The sequence below is a fragment of the Typopeltis vanoorti genome, chromosome 16 (assembly GCF_054136105.1).
Source record: "Typopeltis vanoorti isolate ZY-2024b chromosome 16, IOZ_Tvanoo_1.0, whole genome shotgun sequence".
In the NCBI taxonomy this organism is placed as follows: Eukaryota; Metazoa; Arthropoda; class Arachnida; order Uropygi; family Thelyphonidae; genus Typopeltis; species Typopeltis vanoorti.
The window spans coordinates 25,730,430-25,748,794 of NC_143564.1; the positions used below are offsets into that span (position 1 = coordinate 25,730,430).

General features: G+C 35.8%; 1 protein-coding gene across 1 annotated transcript in view; it reads right to left on the bottom strand.

Moving 5' to 3' along the window:
• The window catches only part of Dhc98D (Dynein heavy chain at 89D), a 1,285,966-nt gene that overhangs the window by 1,021,309 nt on the left and 246,292 nt on the right, over positions 1–18,365 (bottom strand). The window contains exon 16 of the mRNA XM_090406627.1: positions 13,487–13,645. Within this exon, the coding sequence (XP_090262753.1) occupies positions 13,487–13,645 (159 nt within the window). The remainder of the gene's footprint in view (positions 1–13,486; positions 13,646–18,365) is intronic.

An 18,365-nucleotide genomic window follows, 5' to 3' on the forward strand; every position in this document is an offset into this window, starting at 1 on the left:
AAACCAGTCTTCGAAAATTGAATGAATCACCTACGCTTTTTTATTCAAACGCCAATGAACAGGTAAATTGTTCTTTGTAAAGCCCTTAAGAGCTCTTGGGTTTTCCGCTCTGTACACTAACAGCGGCTTCAATTTTAAATCACCTGATGCATTACCTCCAAGTAAAAATGTCAATCAGTCTTTTGACACTTTATACCCGGCTTGTGTTTTTTCCTTCTCTGTTAGAAATGTGCGCGATGGCATTCTTTTCCATAACAAGCTAGTCTCGTCAGCATTAAAAATTTGATCATCTGTGTAGCCTTCCTTCTCAATAAGCTCCTTCAATTCATTGGAAAATAATTCTGCAGTTTAAGTGTCAGCACTTGTGCTTTCACCTTGGATTCTTACGTTATGGAGTCCCATACGCTTTTTGAAATTGTAGAACTACTTGCGACTTGCTATAAAAGTTTCACTGGTTGGGTTGTACCTCCTTCATTTTTGCTTTCATTTTCTTTTATTTTGTCATATAGACTTGTTGCTTTTGCCTGGATTATCATTTGACGCAAAGGAATCTTTTTCTGATTACAATCTTCAATCCAAATCAAAATCATTAGAAGGCGTTCCATATTTTCCATTGTAGAAGATCGATTTCTCGTGATCACTTTTGACATATAAGAAGTGGTGCTCATTTCATGTTGTTTAATCTTTTCTTTGCTCTGAATAATTGTTCATACAGATGACTCATTCATTGAATTCTCACGTGCTATTTTAGCATATGAAGCGCCATTCTCGTGACATTTTATAATTTCAAGTTTCTTCTCTAATGTCAACCACTTGCGTTTTTTTTTTGTTACTCCAACAGTGTCTTCTTTGTTTTGTCTCTTTTCACTCATACTTAAATACTAATATTAATGTGAATAATAAAATGCCACGGGGAAAGAACATGTCTACGTGAGAGCCAATCGAATAACTATTGCATAAACCTGGCTCTCGACTGTCACTTGCGGTGCCCGGGAGTCGCCGGTCAGTGTTGACAATGTTAGTGTAATAATGATAAGTGTAATAATAAAAACCGTGTTAGACCAAAACCTGCATTGTTCAAAACCGTGCTATACAAGGTATTCCTGTATATATATATATATATATAATATTCATAAAAGCTTGATTTGCTTCCTCAGTCTTAAGTAAAAGGCTGGTTATATTCCACTAATTCGAGCCCTACCTAAGGGCCTATGAGTTGTGGAAATACTTTCTGAAAATAAATGCTGTGCTGAACAAAGCGGCCTTTTGCAGCTGCCCAATTTTTAATCCATCTAACTCGAGTGCTTCTAGATGTTTTTTCAATGTTTAAGGGATGGCACCTAAAGCACCTATTATTATGGGAACAACTTTCGTTTTCTTTTGCCAGATTTGTTCAACTTCGACTTGCAAATCACGATATATACTTTGTAATTTTTTCATTTTCTTTGTCATCAATCCGACTATCTCCTGGTACTGTTATTTCGATAAACTTAACACCCTTGTTTTCACTTTTTTCAACCACTGTTATATCGGGTGTATTACATTCCAAGCTTTTGTCAGTCTGAATTTTGAAATCCCAGAGTATTTTAGCTTTTTCATTCTCAACCACTTTCTGGTGGACTTTATGCTTCCAATAATCTTTAGACACTTTAAGTCCATACTTTTTACATAAATGCCAGCGAATTATTTTGGTTATGTTATCATGCCTTTTACGGTACTCAATTTGTGCGATTTTGCTGCACCCACTTATAATGTGGTCTACTGTTTCTTCCTTTTCTTTGCACAATCTGCATTTACTGTCTTCTTGAATTTTTTGTATTTTTGCTTTTCATAACGTTGGTTTTAATGGCCTGTTCTAGTGCTGCAAAAATTACCGATTCTGTTTCTTTCTTTAGTGCTCCATTTCTCAACCATTGCCAGGTCAATCAAGTTGCTGTCAGCGCTGTCCTCTATGCTGTGAAGGTATTTTCCATGCAATGCCTTATTTTTCTATCTTTCAGTTCTCACTTTTACTAGGTTGGTTTTGTATTCCAATTTTGTCTCCATGGGTTTAAATAAACCCTCTTTCCTTACCTCAATTGAAATTGTTCCATTGTTTGCTGCAGATAATCATTCAAATTTCGTTTTTCTTCTTCAATATCCTGCTTTACTTGTAATAATCTTCTGCCTCCTTTTTTTGCATGAGAGACAGAGCCTATCAATGTCACTGCGAGGATTGAGGGCATGGTGCATTGTCATTAATTTTCGAGTTTTTCGGTCTAAATCTTCCATCTCTAGCTAGGTCCATTCAACAATGCTGCTGAATATCTCAGAACAGGTATGGTGTTGGATTCTGATTATATAGAGATTAGAGTAATTATTATTTGGTTCAGAATCTAACATGATCTTCCATCACAAAGGCTAGACTTGTAAATATTATTTAATGTAAAAACTTATTTTACAATTCAATATTCATATAACTACTTTAATTTTGTCTAATATTTAATTATTTAATCAAAGATATATGTATTAATAATGAGAAGACTGTATTTAAATATTATTAAGTTTATTTTATTTATTGCTATATTAATATAAGAGTTTGTATTTAATAATTTAACTGCGCATTAATTGAAATGTAAATATTCTCTATTTATTCCTATTTGTAGAAATTTAACGTTATGTAATAGCTCAATTTTATTATATTTTGTTTTGTTGTCATGGAGATGCATGTAAGTAAGCAACATGTTTTTGGAACACCACGTGAGGAGAAAGTTTATTGAAAAGAGTTTTTAGTTAAAAAAATCACGAGAAGAATTTAGGCGGGAAGAATGGATATAAAAAGCAAAGAACGCTGAAATTAGATTAATAAGGAAACAGAGAGAGAGGATTAGCATTAGGTTGGAATCGGAGCATTCGGGAATCACAGTGCAATAATAGCGAGTCGACAAGTCACTCAAGCAGCTAACGAAGTCCACTATTCGAGAGGCGGTTAGCTAATAAGTTGTAGAATAACAATTATAGCTACGGAAGACAGCTGAGTGACTACTAAATAGACTAGCAATACTTGAATTGAGATTTAATTTCAGGGCCAACCTTTCAAAGATACACAGAACCTTGAAGCAAAGCACGAAGTTACTAAAGAATAGTAGAGCTGTAAAGTTGAAGTATACCGATAGCTGTGTTTAGAATTGTAGTGTCTAAGAATTAATTGAATGCTGGAAGAGTGAACAACTGTGCATATAAAACCTAAAGTTAAGGAATTATTGTGTTGCCCTATTTCATGAGTGATCAGTAGTACTTTATGCAACAACGTTTGTTTATGTGTATTGTGACCGATGATTAATTCAGTTATTGCTTAGAAGAATTATTTTAATGAGTGCCGTTTACTGTTTAAAGTGTTTACAGTTATAAAAAGTATATATGTATAAGTAGATGAAGATAGAAGATTATCGGTAAGATTATTCCAACCATTAATATCTCTATACAGAGAAGTGTGTGAGTTTCATCCTAGAATTTCCTTATATTAACAGTAACTACTGAGGAAGTTAGCTAAAGTGTATATTTAAAAGTGTTTGTTTGTGAAGAGGTATTACTGCAATTTTGTTGTATTTGGAACTTAAGGAACTGTGAGAAGGCTGTATTATAGAGACAACAGATTTACCATTGTATGAGTTGAATGATTGAATTTACCTGAGGAGTTAAAATGTTTGTGATATCTTAATTACCGATTTAAACTTAAGTGTAAAATTTGTGATTTTAAAATTAAATATTTGTTTTTCTTAATCTAAAGTTGTGTTTTGCCTGAATCTCTTTTACTGCACCATTCATAAAATATTCGAACCAAAGCGGGAGTGATAAATAAGTCAAATATACTCGGCCAGTATATATAATATTAACACCTAAAAGGAGAGATAGTAGAGAGTTGGTTTATCTTCAATTCTTGAACTAATTCAGATATAAAGTAGCGCAGTCTTTAAATATAAATTTTCTTTATATTTGAATTAGAAATCAACTAGCAACATTCTATTTTGTTTAAGAACATCATAGTAAATAACAAGTCGGATCCAAGGTATAAATTAAGACGAAGTAGGATCCAACAAAATGCCTCAGTCGGCAGGATTTGAATTCACTAAAAAAAGATATTAGATTTTGTAAGAGTATCAAAAAAAAAAAAGATGATCCCAAGAATTTTGAAGGTAAATTGAGTGAATCAAGTGAATTGGTTGTAAACTAGAATCAGGCAAACATAGAAATTATTTTAGAATTCTATTTTTTTTAAAAGTTATTGTTAATAGATTAATATGGCAGTTTCATCAAGTTCTAAAATGGAGATAGTGAATTTTTTCGTACAGTGAACCCACAACAGGTTTTTCCCCAGTTTTCAGGTGAAGAATCAGATGATGTACTGTCCTTTTTTACTTATGTTGAAAAACTTAGGGAATTAGCTAACTGGACTGATTTCCAATTACTTATATTATTAAGAAGTAAGTTAATTGGCAAGGCAAAAACTTTTTTGTACTCATCTCCAGTACTAAAAGAAACATTAGATTATCAAATATTTAAGGACAATCTTATTTCTCAGTTCTCAAAATTAAGAAGTATTGGCCCAAATTTATGGAAGTTACAGAGAGTCTTACAAAAAGATAAAGAAACTGTTACTGATTTTCGCAATCGTTTATTAACACTAGCCAACAGTTTAAATGTGACTAATGAGGATAAACCACACTTAGATTGGGCTGTATTCCAACAATTTAGACAAGGTGTTAGGCAAAAATTAAGAGAAACAGCTTATAAGAAGAAAATTTCCACCTTAGAAGAGTGTTTCAAAAGTGTCAAGGAAAAAGAACAAATGTTAGGAGACCTTTATCCCTCATCCAGTGTAGGTCTTGTAAATGTTGTAAATAAGACTGGTTGTTCCTTGAACCAATCAGAAGTTGAAAAGAAAAATAAGGATGATAAAGGGAAGGGAAGGGAAAGCATACATCAGGATTTTAGGGTCTTCTCTTTGGTTAACTTCCTTGCTGCTTAGACATCACAGGCGGTCTCTTGTAGAATTTTTGTCTGTCGGACATTCAATATGGAATCAGCCATAGTTACTGCTAGGCTTGCATGTAACTGCTCTCTTTCTGGAGACTAAAACTTGAGAGTCATCAATGAGGAAATCAGCCTGCTGCAATCTGGAGACGAAGATCCAACAGTGCTCGATGGGAAGAAGACCCACAACGGGAGAAGAGCCACAACAACAAGAAGGTAAAAGCCTCAGTGATGAAAGGTAAAAAAAGCCTTGGTGATGAGTAGTATAAAAAGCCTCGGTGAAGGGAAAGTAAAGGCTTCCATGATGAATGGAACAAGAGCCTTGAGCCAAGAGCCACAATCTGCTTTTATGCAAAATGGCGCTCGTTGTTTTGGCTGTCTTTTTGGGATTAGCCTTTAGCGATGATGTCATTTCTGCCCATTTGGTCAACATCGGTTGACCTCGCAACCTTTGGTTGGTGTTTCGCCATCGCTAATCTGGCATAATCCCTACTTACAGCTTTACATACAGTCAATGTATATGCACTTTTACAGTAACATTCTGTTTAGTACATTATACTTTAAATATTACTAAATACTGAGAAAAAAAAATTGAAAAATCGATTGTGAAAAATTAACAAAACAAAATTTTCCTCTAAAGATTTTACAAAATGAACTAAATAAATAGGAATAAGAAAAAGTTAATTATTATATGTAGCTTTCCAGGCATCTCTGTTTTGAGCAAGTTGAGTTATTTCTCATGGAGAGAGATAGAGTATCTGTGCTAATAAGGTGGTTGATATACTGATATAGAATTGTTTAGTTGGTCTTCATCTCTGTCTTTGTCCATTTGAGGGGACATATAAAAATAAGATATCAAATTATGGAGCAGGAGGATGTCTCAGTTGATATCCAAGCCAATCGAGTTGACGTCTGCATTGGGTTTCAATCAAGGATTTTTTGGTTTGCCTCTTCTAAAATAGTGGAATTACGAATATGATACTTACAAGAGTAACTGGGAAACAGTCGGTTTTTGGGTGGAAATGTTCCATGTTAATGTTCTGGTAATGAGGGGCGATTTCGATATATTTCTTGGATTCCTGTGTTGATTGTGAGTTTTATATGTTCTATATAATATGTCATTTACAGTATTATTTATATTGGAGCCTAAGTATTGGAAGTCTACTTTTTTTCTAAAGGTTGGATATGTTCTGTAATGAGGAACCTTGTACTATATTTGTGAATATTTTAGTTTTATTTCATTTAACTGTCAATCAATTTTTTTGCAGCTTTGCATAGTTTGTCAAAGTGTTAAAGCCTTGGCTAAAATGAGTCTCAGGTTGTTAGCCAGTTGAGTCAGTTGTTAACGATATGATATTTCTGATTACAGTTTATTTCTGAACAGTTCATAAGAGAAGTAATTAATAACGTATTTCACTTTGGGAGCATCCATCTATTTTTTTTTTTTTTTTCAGTAAAAAAGACTAAATATAAAATTGAAAATTTCTTAGTGTCATAAAATACTAGTATTCGAGGAAAAGATAAAGACTATTGAAGCAGCAGATTTACTTATCCTGATTTACCTCATTATGATAACATTTACATAATTTTATTATAATTTTCTTTAACATTATTATTCAAAACATTACCTACTATCTTAAACTAGGTCTGCAAATGATAGCAGCATGCAAGATGTCTTTACTATGCGAGAAAAGTGCAGTGATTTTCAAAATACACGTATTCAATAACTGAAACACGTCACCTTGTGAATTAGTTCAGATAAAATATACAGGAAAACCTCGCTTAATGCAAATTCCCTATGCACGATAATCGGTTAGCATGAATGAGTGAAATAACACTATTTCCCGCTTTAAGCAAGTGATTAATTAGTTAACATGAATTTTTTACGTTATGCGAAATTTCATTGGTTTTAATAACTCAGCTGATAACATTATTGAAGAAATCAGCATAATTGGAAAAGAACTTGGATTTAATTATTATTATTATGTAACACCTCCAAGGAGTCCAACGACTCATCAAGGGAGGCACAACCCTACAATTCTCTATCTCCACCAACTGCAACTACCTTCATCATCTACACAAACACCATCTACAACTGACCACCACCACTAGTATTTCCACAGACAGTCACAAACATCATAAGGCTGCAGGATTCGATCCCACAGCCTTTTGGCTGGAGAGCAGATACGCTAGCCACTTGGCCAACCAGGCTGCCGTTAATGAACTGGATATTGACGATGTGAGAAATTTGCTCGATTCCTATTCAGAACAGTTAAGCAAGAATGATCTCCTTCAACTAGAAGAACAGCATGCATATGAAGAAGAAGAAAAGGAGTGCAAACAAGAAGAGAATGTTATTATGACTAAGAAGCTAACTGCAAAAGAACTTGAGTTAGTTTTCAATTACATTGGGCATGCTAAGGAAATTTTGTTTGATGCTTATGATATGGAACAAAGCTTCGAAGTCTGCCAAAATCATGATAAAGCGATAGTCAGCTATCACAAATTGCATGACAAGATGAAAAAGTCGAGCACTATTCAAAACATCTTTAATCTTCTTCTGCAGCTTTTCCCACTTAAGCAGGGTCGCTGTTTGTGGTGAGTCTCCTCCACAACCTCCTGTCTTGGGCTGTAGCCACATCCAAGTTCTTTATCCCCAAGTCCTCCTCCACCATCTCTCTCCATCTCTTCTTTGGCCGTCTGTGCTTCCTCTTCCCCTGCACATATATCTGCATGACCTTTCTCCCCACATCCTCTTCCTCTCTTCTCATCACATGACCAAACCATCTTAACCTTGTCTCCTGTATCATTGCTCCTAAGTTTGTAACTTTCACCGTTCCCCTTATATAATCATTTCTCAGACGATCCTTTCTGGTCACACCGCACATCCACCTAAGCATTCTCATCTCCGCTACCTCCATCCTGCTGATGTTATTTTTCCTCAGGGCCACAGTTTCCATAGCATATGTCATAGCTGGTCTCACTACTGTCCTGTAGATTTTGCCTTTAAGATTGATTGGTACCCTCTTATCGCATAGCACTCCAGCTATCTCTCTCTCTCCAGTTCCTCCATCCTGTTTGTATCCTGCATCCCACTTCCTTCTCAGCTTCACCATCCTCTTTCATTGTTGAACCTATCTAAAGTCACTGACCTTCCTGATGATATTTCCTTCCAGCTCTAGATCTGTCTCCTGGCTGCCATCCACTTTGCAACACATATACTGTGTCTTACCTCTGCTCAGTCTCATACCTCTCTCTTCCAGTACTTTCCAGTTTAGCTGACACTTATTCTCTTGATTCAGCACACAGCACAATGTCATCTGCATACAACATAGTCCAAGGTGTGTCTTCTCTCACCTTCTCCGTCACCACCTCCATCATAATATTAAATAGGAACAGACTTAATGCTGACCCTTGATGCAAGACAACTGTCACTGGAAAACTTTCTGTCTCTCCCAGGCAGGTTCGAGCTCTTGTCTTCACATTTCTGTACATCTCCTGCACCAACCTGACATATTTCTCCAGTACCTTCTTCTCCCCCAGACACCTCAAAACATCTTTAATATCTTTAATTAATTTTTTTGTAAAAAATAACTCAATCAAATGTTCAGACATTAAACAAAAATTTAAGCAATTGACTTTTATTAACTTTGATGATTTTATCTTCTAATATAGCTTATATTGTAAATTTTTCTTTCAAATTTACCCTAACTGATAAATGAATTATAATTATTCTTATTGTTTATTGTATTCACTTAATGTGATTTCGCTTAGTGTGCATTAATTGATGGATTAATTAATCGCATTAAGTGAGAATATCCTGTATATCACCTTAAACGGATGTCTAAATCCAGAGAACAGAAAAATAGTGAATGGTTAGAAAAATAAATATTTTTAAATATTTTGTTCTCCCTAATAACTATTCTAACTATTAATAGAATATTAATAGAAATAATAGGAATAAGTAAATAGTTAACTATAAATATTAGTTGGATATAACTATTATCCCTAAATATTCTTAAACATGGTGCTCTCCCTAACCATCCTATCTCAGTTTTGTAATAATTAATGTTCCATCTACAGAGCCTGTAGTAAAAAAGAATATTAATAACTTTATACAGAGTAAAAAAGTTTACAATGCTAAGTATAATCGAAATAATAAATAATACATAAAACATTTTTTTTTTTTTTTTCATATATGGGAATGGCATGAAATAGGATTTCAAATTATCTTCTCAAGAATTTTCTCACGATTAATTTTCAATGCAACGAACTGTCTGGACAGATATGAAAACAATCACTTCAAACCATTAAGAGATCGGGTTTGAAGTTGCTGAAGTTGGCTTCTGGTTATTTAGTAAAAACAGAAGATACATCACTTTAAAAATAAGGAACAGAAGAGGTGACAAAATGGTTGCAAAAAGGAAAAAATGCATTGAAAGAAAGAAAAATTATATTTAGTAATAATATATGAAAATAAAGTAGAAAATTCAAACTTTTTTGTTTTTTATTTCACTATCACATCTCTTTTGGGCAGAGAGTTATTACAATTGGGGCATCCTCTTGAATGCCATCCATACCATATTTGCAGAAACAACCACCAATTGAAGTAAATATAGTTTAAATATTAAATATTTAAAGTATTAAATTAAAATATTTGAAGTATTAATTAAAATTAATACTTCAAAGATTCCTCCATCAAGACTCTATGGAAATTATTATAATAATAATCTTATTATCCCTTCTACGTATTAGGCCTACTGGCCTGTTACAGAGTTATCTTAAGTATATTCTATCTTGGTATATCCTATGGCTGTAGCTGTATATGTTCATGGGGCTGGCTTGCTTGTTTGTGGGAGGAAAAATCCCAGATTAACAGAGAGAAAAACCCTGCTATCCATGCCCAAGACCAGCTAACTTGGCTATGTTTGAGAAAGATCGTTAAGCTCCTCACATCAGCAACAACAATTGAACCCAAGACACTCCATTCCTAGGCATATGGGTGCAAAGCGCATAGCTGCTAGGCTCACCATGAGGACTAATAATAATAATAATAATATCATAGTCATCATGTGGATTATATGTATGTATGTATGTATGTATGTATGTATGTATGTATGTATATATATATATATATATATATATATATAAAGAATAGAAGTTAATCTAACATGGCACTATAATATGGCTAAACCACATAATCCAGCCCAGCCTGTCACTGCATGGCAAAAAATAAATAATAACAACAAAAGTAAATGAAATAACCAAGAACAAAATATAGCCAGATTAAAGCATACTTGTCTGGCTATGCATAAACATAATGATCACAACTGTGTATTCTATATAAAACACCAGTAATGTTTAATTACACTTTGACCACTTGATGTGGTTGCATTAATTGCATCTGTTCACCCAAAGATTGTCGGAATAAGTGAGACATGGTTGGAAGAGGACGACATCCTGACAGGAATAGAGATGGAAGGGTATGATGTGTTTCGTGAGGATAGAAGGGGTAAAAAGGGAGGGGGAGGAGTGCTTTGATGATAGAGAAAGAGTTATGTACAACAAAGTAGAGATGCAAGAGGAAAATAGTGCCAGTGGTTTTGAGGCAGTATGATGTGAGATAGAGGTGAATGGAATCAAATACTTCGTTGGATGTTGTTATAGACCAGCTAATGTGGATGGTGGTGATAATGAAATTAGCCAAGAAAATAAGAAAAGGGTGATCATTATGGTGATTTTAATTATGGCAATATAGAATGGAATGATGAGATAGCAACTGGAAGTAAAGAAAACGAGTTTCTTGAGTTTTTTAGGGATAACTACCTCAGAGAGTATGTAACAGAGGGCATGCAAGGTTTGAGGGTCTTGGATTTGGTCATCTCAGAGGATGTAATGATAAATGAGGTGTCAAATCATCCACCAATTGGTGAGAGTGACCATGAAGTGATTATCTCGGTGGTTGCCAGCAGTGTGAGGACCTCTGTGAGAAAAGGGCATGTGTGGAACTACAAGAGGGGTTATTATGAAGAACTCAGGAGACAGCTTGCAGGTGTAGTGTGGAATGGGGAGTTAGCTCAAAAAGAGATCAATGCAGCTTGGGGGATTTTCAAAAACTATCTAGTAGATGCAATGTCCAAGTGTATTCAGAGGGTGAGAAGATTAAATTAGGTAGGTGTGAGATGGATGAATACAAGAGATTAAGCATGCAATACAGAGAAAGAGAGCATTATGGAGGCAGCATAAGAGAAGAGGAAATAACCAGTTCCATGAGGTCTACAAAGACCAGGCAAGGAGGGTGACTTGGTTGGTGACAGTAGCTAAAGAGAGGTATGAACAGCAGTTAGCTAATGAATCCAAAAAGAATCCTAAGGAGTTCTTTCGATATGTAGCCAGCAAAAGAAAGAATGATTACGGAAAGATGACACTGATTGGAAAAAATGGTATAAAGACAGCTGTTGCAGAATATGGTGGAGATACTTAATGAGCAATACATAAAGGTCTTTCAATCATGTGAATGTGACTTCATGGAGAGTTGACACCTGCCTTGACATATTTTTTTAATATGAGTCTTGCACTCAGTCAAGTCCCTAAGGAGTGGAAAGAGGGCAAGATTGTGCCACTTCATAAAGGAGGTGATGGAACTCAAGCATCAAACTATAGGACTATCTGTGTGTCTGGTGTTGTGGTTAAGTTGTTGGAAAAGCTTGTTGAAAACTAGGATCCAGAGTTGGGTTGACAACAATGGTATTATCTTTGCTGGACAGCATGGATTTGCTAAAGGGAGGTCATGGTTTAGTAATCTACTTACTTATCACAATAAAGTGACTGCTTCCTTGGAAAGAGGAGAAGGATACACCATAATATCCTGAGATTTCGCAAAGGCTTTTGATAGAGTACCTCATGATAAATTGATAGTTAAACTAGAGCAGATGGGGTTGGACATTGGATTGGAGACTGGCTATCTGATAGGTATTAACAAGTTGTGTATGGGGGAGCGATATCCAGGAAAAGGAAAGTCACTAATGGAGTACCTCAGGGGTCTGTTTTAGGGCCATTACTATTTAACTTGTATATTAATGATATTGGCGAAGATTTGGATGGAGATATTCAGTTGTTTGCAGATGATGCAAAGTTGGGACAAACCATGAAGAGTAGTGAAGATGTTGTGGCCTTACAAGAAGACTTAAATAAATTGAGTGATTGGGCACAGAAATGGAGATGTGAATTGAATGTTGCAAAATGTAAGGTTTTAAAATTTGGAAAACAAAGATGGGATGCAGAATTTATGGTTGGTGAGGATATATTGTTGGAGGCAGAAGAAATTAAAGATCTGGAGGTGATAGTCGATAAGGATCTGAAACTTAGGGGACACATAGCCAAAATTGTAAAGACAACATAAAGGCTTCTGGGAATGATGCAGAGGACACTGACATGTTGAAGTAGGGAGATTCTTGTTCCATTGTATAAGGCTTTGATTAGACCACACATGGACTATTGTGCAGAGATTTGGTCACCTGGTTTTCAGAAGGATGAAGAGATGTTGGAAAGGGTCCAAAGGAGATTGACTAAGGTAGTTTCTGACCTCTGGAATGTCGAGTATAAGGAAAGATTAAGAAGATGTAATCTGTAGAGTCTGGTGGACAGGAGGAAGAGGGGAGATATGATGAAGACCTACAAGTTGGTAAGGGGTTGTTATAGGATCAATGCTGGAGAAGTTCTACAGAAAATAGTAGGAGATTGGGGGGGGGGGAACAGAGGTCATCCCTGGAAAATGTATAAAGAGGGTGTGAGTAGGAGAGTGAGGGGCAGGTTTTTTTCGTGCAGAGTTGTAAATGATTGGAATGCCTTGCCTATAAGTATGGTGTCTGCAAGGAGTTTGAATGTGTTCAAGGCACAGTATGATGAGCTGTGTGTGTGATAATAGGACCTCCCAGATGAGTCTTTGATTCCATGAGGTCTTGGGGTAATAATAATAATAATAATAATAATAATGTATTCTTCCACTCCCATGTATGAGGTGTTAGGAGCAAATGAATTATGATTAACTTGTTCTCTCTCTCTCTCTCAATGTGTGTGTGTAAATACATACTCCAGCTGATAACTTTGATATGAAGGTCATCATCATCATCATCATACGTATCAAGGATTTAGGCCTAGTATGGCCTGTTCCGGCCTTAAAAGTCATCGTTGAATCGTTTAAGAGGATGTCCTGGTTTTCTTTTTCCTAATGGCTTGTACTTTAAGGCTTGTTTTGGTAATCTTTCTGTTTTCATTCTTTGGATATGAAGGTCAAAATGTTAACAAGTATTTTTAATGATTACAGTTATTCTTACTACAAACTCTAGTTTGTAGTAATGATAACTGTAATATTAAATCTGTTATAGTGATTTATGCATTTTTAATTGCAGTTTAATTTTGCTACACATTTATTCTAATAACAGAGAATTAAGAACACACATGAATGACTTACTGGTATCTTATATATAGCCAATGTCCGATATTTTTCTTCGACATCATTCAAGGTATCATCTACATGTAAAGAAATATCCCTAACATCTGCTATTACAGAGAGGACAAATTTTAAATCTTCAAGTGTAGATGGTGATCTGTGCAAATTTTCTTCCAACAACTGAAATTATGTAAATAAACAATTAATATGTAAATGAAATATGGTAGCATTACTATTCAAAATTGATACAAGCACTAACCTTCTAACCACTATGTACTTTTTTTTCATAGTATAAATAAGGTAATAATATGTTTTAGAATTGATTTTTCTGTGCATTTTAATAACAATATAATACAGAGACATTGAGTTTTAATTTGTTTTTTAATTAGATTAAGTCAGATTAAAACATCAATTTGCAAGATAAAGTTATTTATAAACACTGACTAATGTGCAGAATTACAAGGCAACTTAATGAATTGGAACATAAGCCATGGTGACTAATTAATTTATATAAAAATTTTTTCTTCAGCATCAAGGGCATCTTCAGAATGACTTTCTTCAGAAGTTAAACAACCGGAGCAATAACCAGTAGATTCAACAGTGAAAACACATAAACCGTGCATATATGATAAGAGTGACATGGTCTAAATACATTAAGGTTGTAATAAAATAAATTTAAGAGATCACTAAATTAAAAAAAAATAATAATAATTCAGGAACTTGTGAAGAAGAGCTATTTCCAGTAAAAAAAAGGAATACTTTTAGTGCATCGCATCTATTTAAATTTGGATATTGAAGCAAGATTTCACAACTTACTGTATATAAGTGTTGTAAGAGATTATTACTTTTATCATCATTATCATCACAAACCATTGGAACACTGCCTGTTGGTGTCCGATGCCACATTGCTTTTATGGAGAACCTTAATTTTCTTCCAAAGTATTTGATGTCTGGTGGAGATTATGTGTTCCACAAGTCATGATTGATCTAGTTCATTTAGACTACTTCATGTAGTGTATACATCTTCATCATGCCATACAGCTGCTGATCTTCCTGTTTGGTTAAAATGATAATCCACACTGATAAGAGTTTGATACACTCCAGGGTGGGTCAAAGGCAGAAGTTTATCTTTTGCAGAACCTAGAAAAGTAAAACTCTTGCTGATAGGGCAAAAGGACAATTGTAGGCCAACTGATTAAATCAGTATGGCTATACCTTCAGAGACACATTTAACATAAGGAATGGTAACACAATGTACTGCCTTAGTATCACCATCATAATCAGAAATAGATGACAAAGAAACTCTATAACTATCGGTGATCTTCTTGAAATAAGATTCGGTAAAGCCATTATCAAGGAAGGTGGACTTCATGTGATTTATTTCCTGAGAGTGCAGCTTTTTAGTAGAGCACACAGAGAGAGTTCATATTTGAGAAATGAAAATTACATCTGGTTGTAAAAGGAGATATAAAAAGGTAATCCAATTATTCTGTTCTACATCAAGAGTGAACTGGATAATGGTGAAAGCTGTTTATCTTACTGATGAACTCTTGTAGACCTGTAAGGGAACCATGCCAAATCACAACATCAGCTACAGGAAAGATGCTATTCAGCATCCATTGTTCCAATCATTCCAAAAAAAGAGATGGTAAAGTTTATTCTGGCATGTGAGGTAGTGAGAGTAATGTCAAAGTCAAATAGGTGGACAATATCTGCCAGAAAATCTTGCTTACAGAAGTCAAATGTTTCATCTAAAGGAACAACACAAGGTGAGAAACAAGTTATGAGCTAAAAGGGATATTAAAATGCATGTATACTAGTTATACTAGTGGCAAAATGATTCAGAATAAGGGGAAGGAGTTTTTGACATCATTTAGTTCAACTTGGTGAAAGGTTAGAGACACTAGTGAGACTTGGAGGACAGAAAATTATATAGAGACAGAATGTAATAAATGTGGTTTTTCAGAGAAGACAAAGTGAACAAGATGGGAGAAAAGTTTTGCTAAGATAGCAAAAGAATGGAAACTGAAAAGGGTAGAAGTTCAGCAGGAAGATAAGAATGCTAAGGACAGTGCATTCGAGGCTATCTGATGTGAGTAGAGACCAACAGTATGAAATTTGCAGTTGGTTGCTGAAACAGCAATTAGTGCAATGAGCACAGGAGTAAGTAGTTATTATGAGTGACTTCAACTAAAGGGACATGCACTGGAAAAGGAATGGTTACAGGGTGGGAAGGACATGAGATTTATACAGCTGCTAAGAGATAATTTTCCTGAGAAAGAAGTACCTTAATGGAAAAAGAATCGAGGAATTCAACAAGTTTAAGTACATGGGATCCATTACTAATGTGAAGAATTGCTATTCAGAAGACATCAGAAGAAGATTAGGAATGACTAAAACAATAATCAGAGCTTTATCTAAAATCTGGAAGGATGGATCTCTCTACACGAAAATAAAGTAAAGGATTTTGGATGCAACCCCAACAGCGACTTATGAATATAAGAAGTGAAAAGGATAGCTTCTTCTTACAGAAGGCTGTTAAAGATTTCATATACTGAAATACAGGCAAATGAGGATTCCCGATAGGTGACACCTGTGAATAAGTTTCGTTAAACTTGTGCTCCCAAATTTTATCATAATTGCGAGTATCTTTTTTGTGCAAAATAACCAGTAAACGGAATACAGAGGGAACTAAGGAGCCAGTTACTTCTACACAACTCATAAGTACCCATAGTCCTTCATATCAGTTCTTTTTCAATTAAAAAACAGCCACACGGAAGTACCCAATATGCCTACCATGCGAAGTAAAGATGGCGGCAACAATGGCCAACAACGAAAGATTACTTCTAGTCACGTCAGCATAGCACAGCCGATAGCCAACAAACCAAAAGACAATACAAAGTGGCGCAGTTGCGAAACCGAAATTACCGAAAGGAAAAAAAGGTATATCGTGTGATTTCTGTTGCAACTAGCTACTTACTTCCTGTGCGAAAATAGATGAATCGGCGCTTAAGTTTTTTATTGAACTGAACCAGCCTTTTTTCTGTTCGATGTGCCTTCCTTCTGTTAAACAGCTGCTGAACCTAGACAAACAAGTTGAAAATCTCAAACAACACCTTAATAACACGATCGATACTTTCTTGTCCAAAATCCGAAAGTTGGAAACAAAGCTCGACGACCAGCAGCCGAATTGCAAGTGCATCTGTACCAGCTAACGAACTCCATGATTTAATTGCATCAACGGTACATGTGTCGCTCGAGGCCGAAAACAGGAGATTCAAAGCTGTTATTTTGAACTTTCTGGAGGAAAACAATAAATCTTTAAAAGAATAAGTTAGCAAACTAGCAGGCGAATGCAACTTCGATCCCAGGAATATCATCATATGCCATCGCTTCAGTCCCATAAACAACAGAAAGGACGAAACGAACTTTCCATGTGTCATGAAAGTGATCTGTGATACACAGACAAACACTTCCAAATTAATAACGGCAATAAGTAGCAAGCTAAAGGACAGTTGCCCCCAACCGCATGTAAGTGCTCGATTTGACTTAACCTTTGAACAAAGGAAACAAAGACCCCAAAGACCCCAACCCCAAAGATAGCTAGAACAAAAATGCCAAAATGGAGACAACAGCTGGATCATAGACTACAAACAAACCAAACTTGTGCAAAAAACCAAGTGACGTCACCAGTAGCCACCAAGGATACCAGTATGCAGGCAAGGCTGTACTGCAGGAGACCAGTATGTGCCAAGGCTGTACTAATGAAAAACCAGGCATACTACAACTGGCTCAAATTAAGAATTCCATCCTCTTTTAGTGCCTATATTGACGCCCGAAAGAGATGCAAAAAAATTATCAATGATTCCAAAACAGAAACTGAACGCGCAAAAAGCAGGAAACTTGCAGCCTGTCCTAGCAGCAGCCATGCCTTTTGGTCGCTTGCCAAAGCAATTGGTTGCAACTTTTGCCCTATACTACTCCCACCCCTTTCATACCCAGATGGCTCAATTGCAACATCACCCACAGAAAAAGCCAATCTCCTGGCTTCACACTTTGCCTGCAATGCACACATAACCGACAATGGCAAATGCCCCCTAGTCATTCCAACTGCCCAACATACAATGCCCCCTGTATCCTTTTACCAGAAAGAGATCATAAACCTGTTGTCAAAATTAGACACAAAAAATCCCCTGACCCTGATGGCATTCCTCCAATTGTCCTGAAGGTCTGTGCAGCAGAACTGACTCCTATCCTATGCCATCTGTACACACTATCTTACTCCACTGGTATATATCCCAAAGCCTGAAAATTGGCCTATATCCAATCCATTCCCAAAAAGGGAGACAAATCGCTGCCATCTAACTACCACCTATCTCACTCACCTCAATCCTATCTAAAGTGATGGAGAAAACCATCAATTCTCAACTACTACTCTACCTTGAAGGCATCCAGCTATTAAGCGACCACCAGTACGTATTCCGCCGATGCCGATCAACAGGTGACCTGCTTTCATATATCAACCCATCTCTGGACATATACCATGGAAAAATTTGGCAAATCCCAAGTAGGTGCACTTGATATCTCTAAAGTCTTTGACCGGATCTGGCACAAAGGCTTACTAAGCAAACTTCCATCATTTGGACTGTCTCAGGACTTCTGCAGATGGATTGACAGCTTCCTGTCTGGATGCACACTATTTGTGATGGTAGATGGCTCCCTATCCTCCCACTATCCAACTAATGCTGGTGTCCCACAAGGTTCAGTTCTCTCACCAACCCTCTTCCTTCTATACATCAATGACCTACTTCAGTTGAACTCCAAAAACCCAATACACAGTTTTGCAGATGACAGCACATTGCACTCCTCCCTTTCATTTGATAAACCTTACCCTACACAA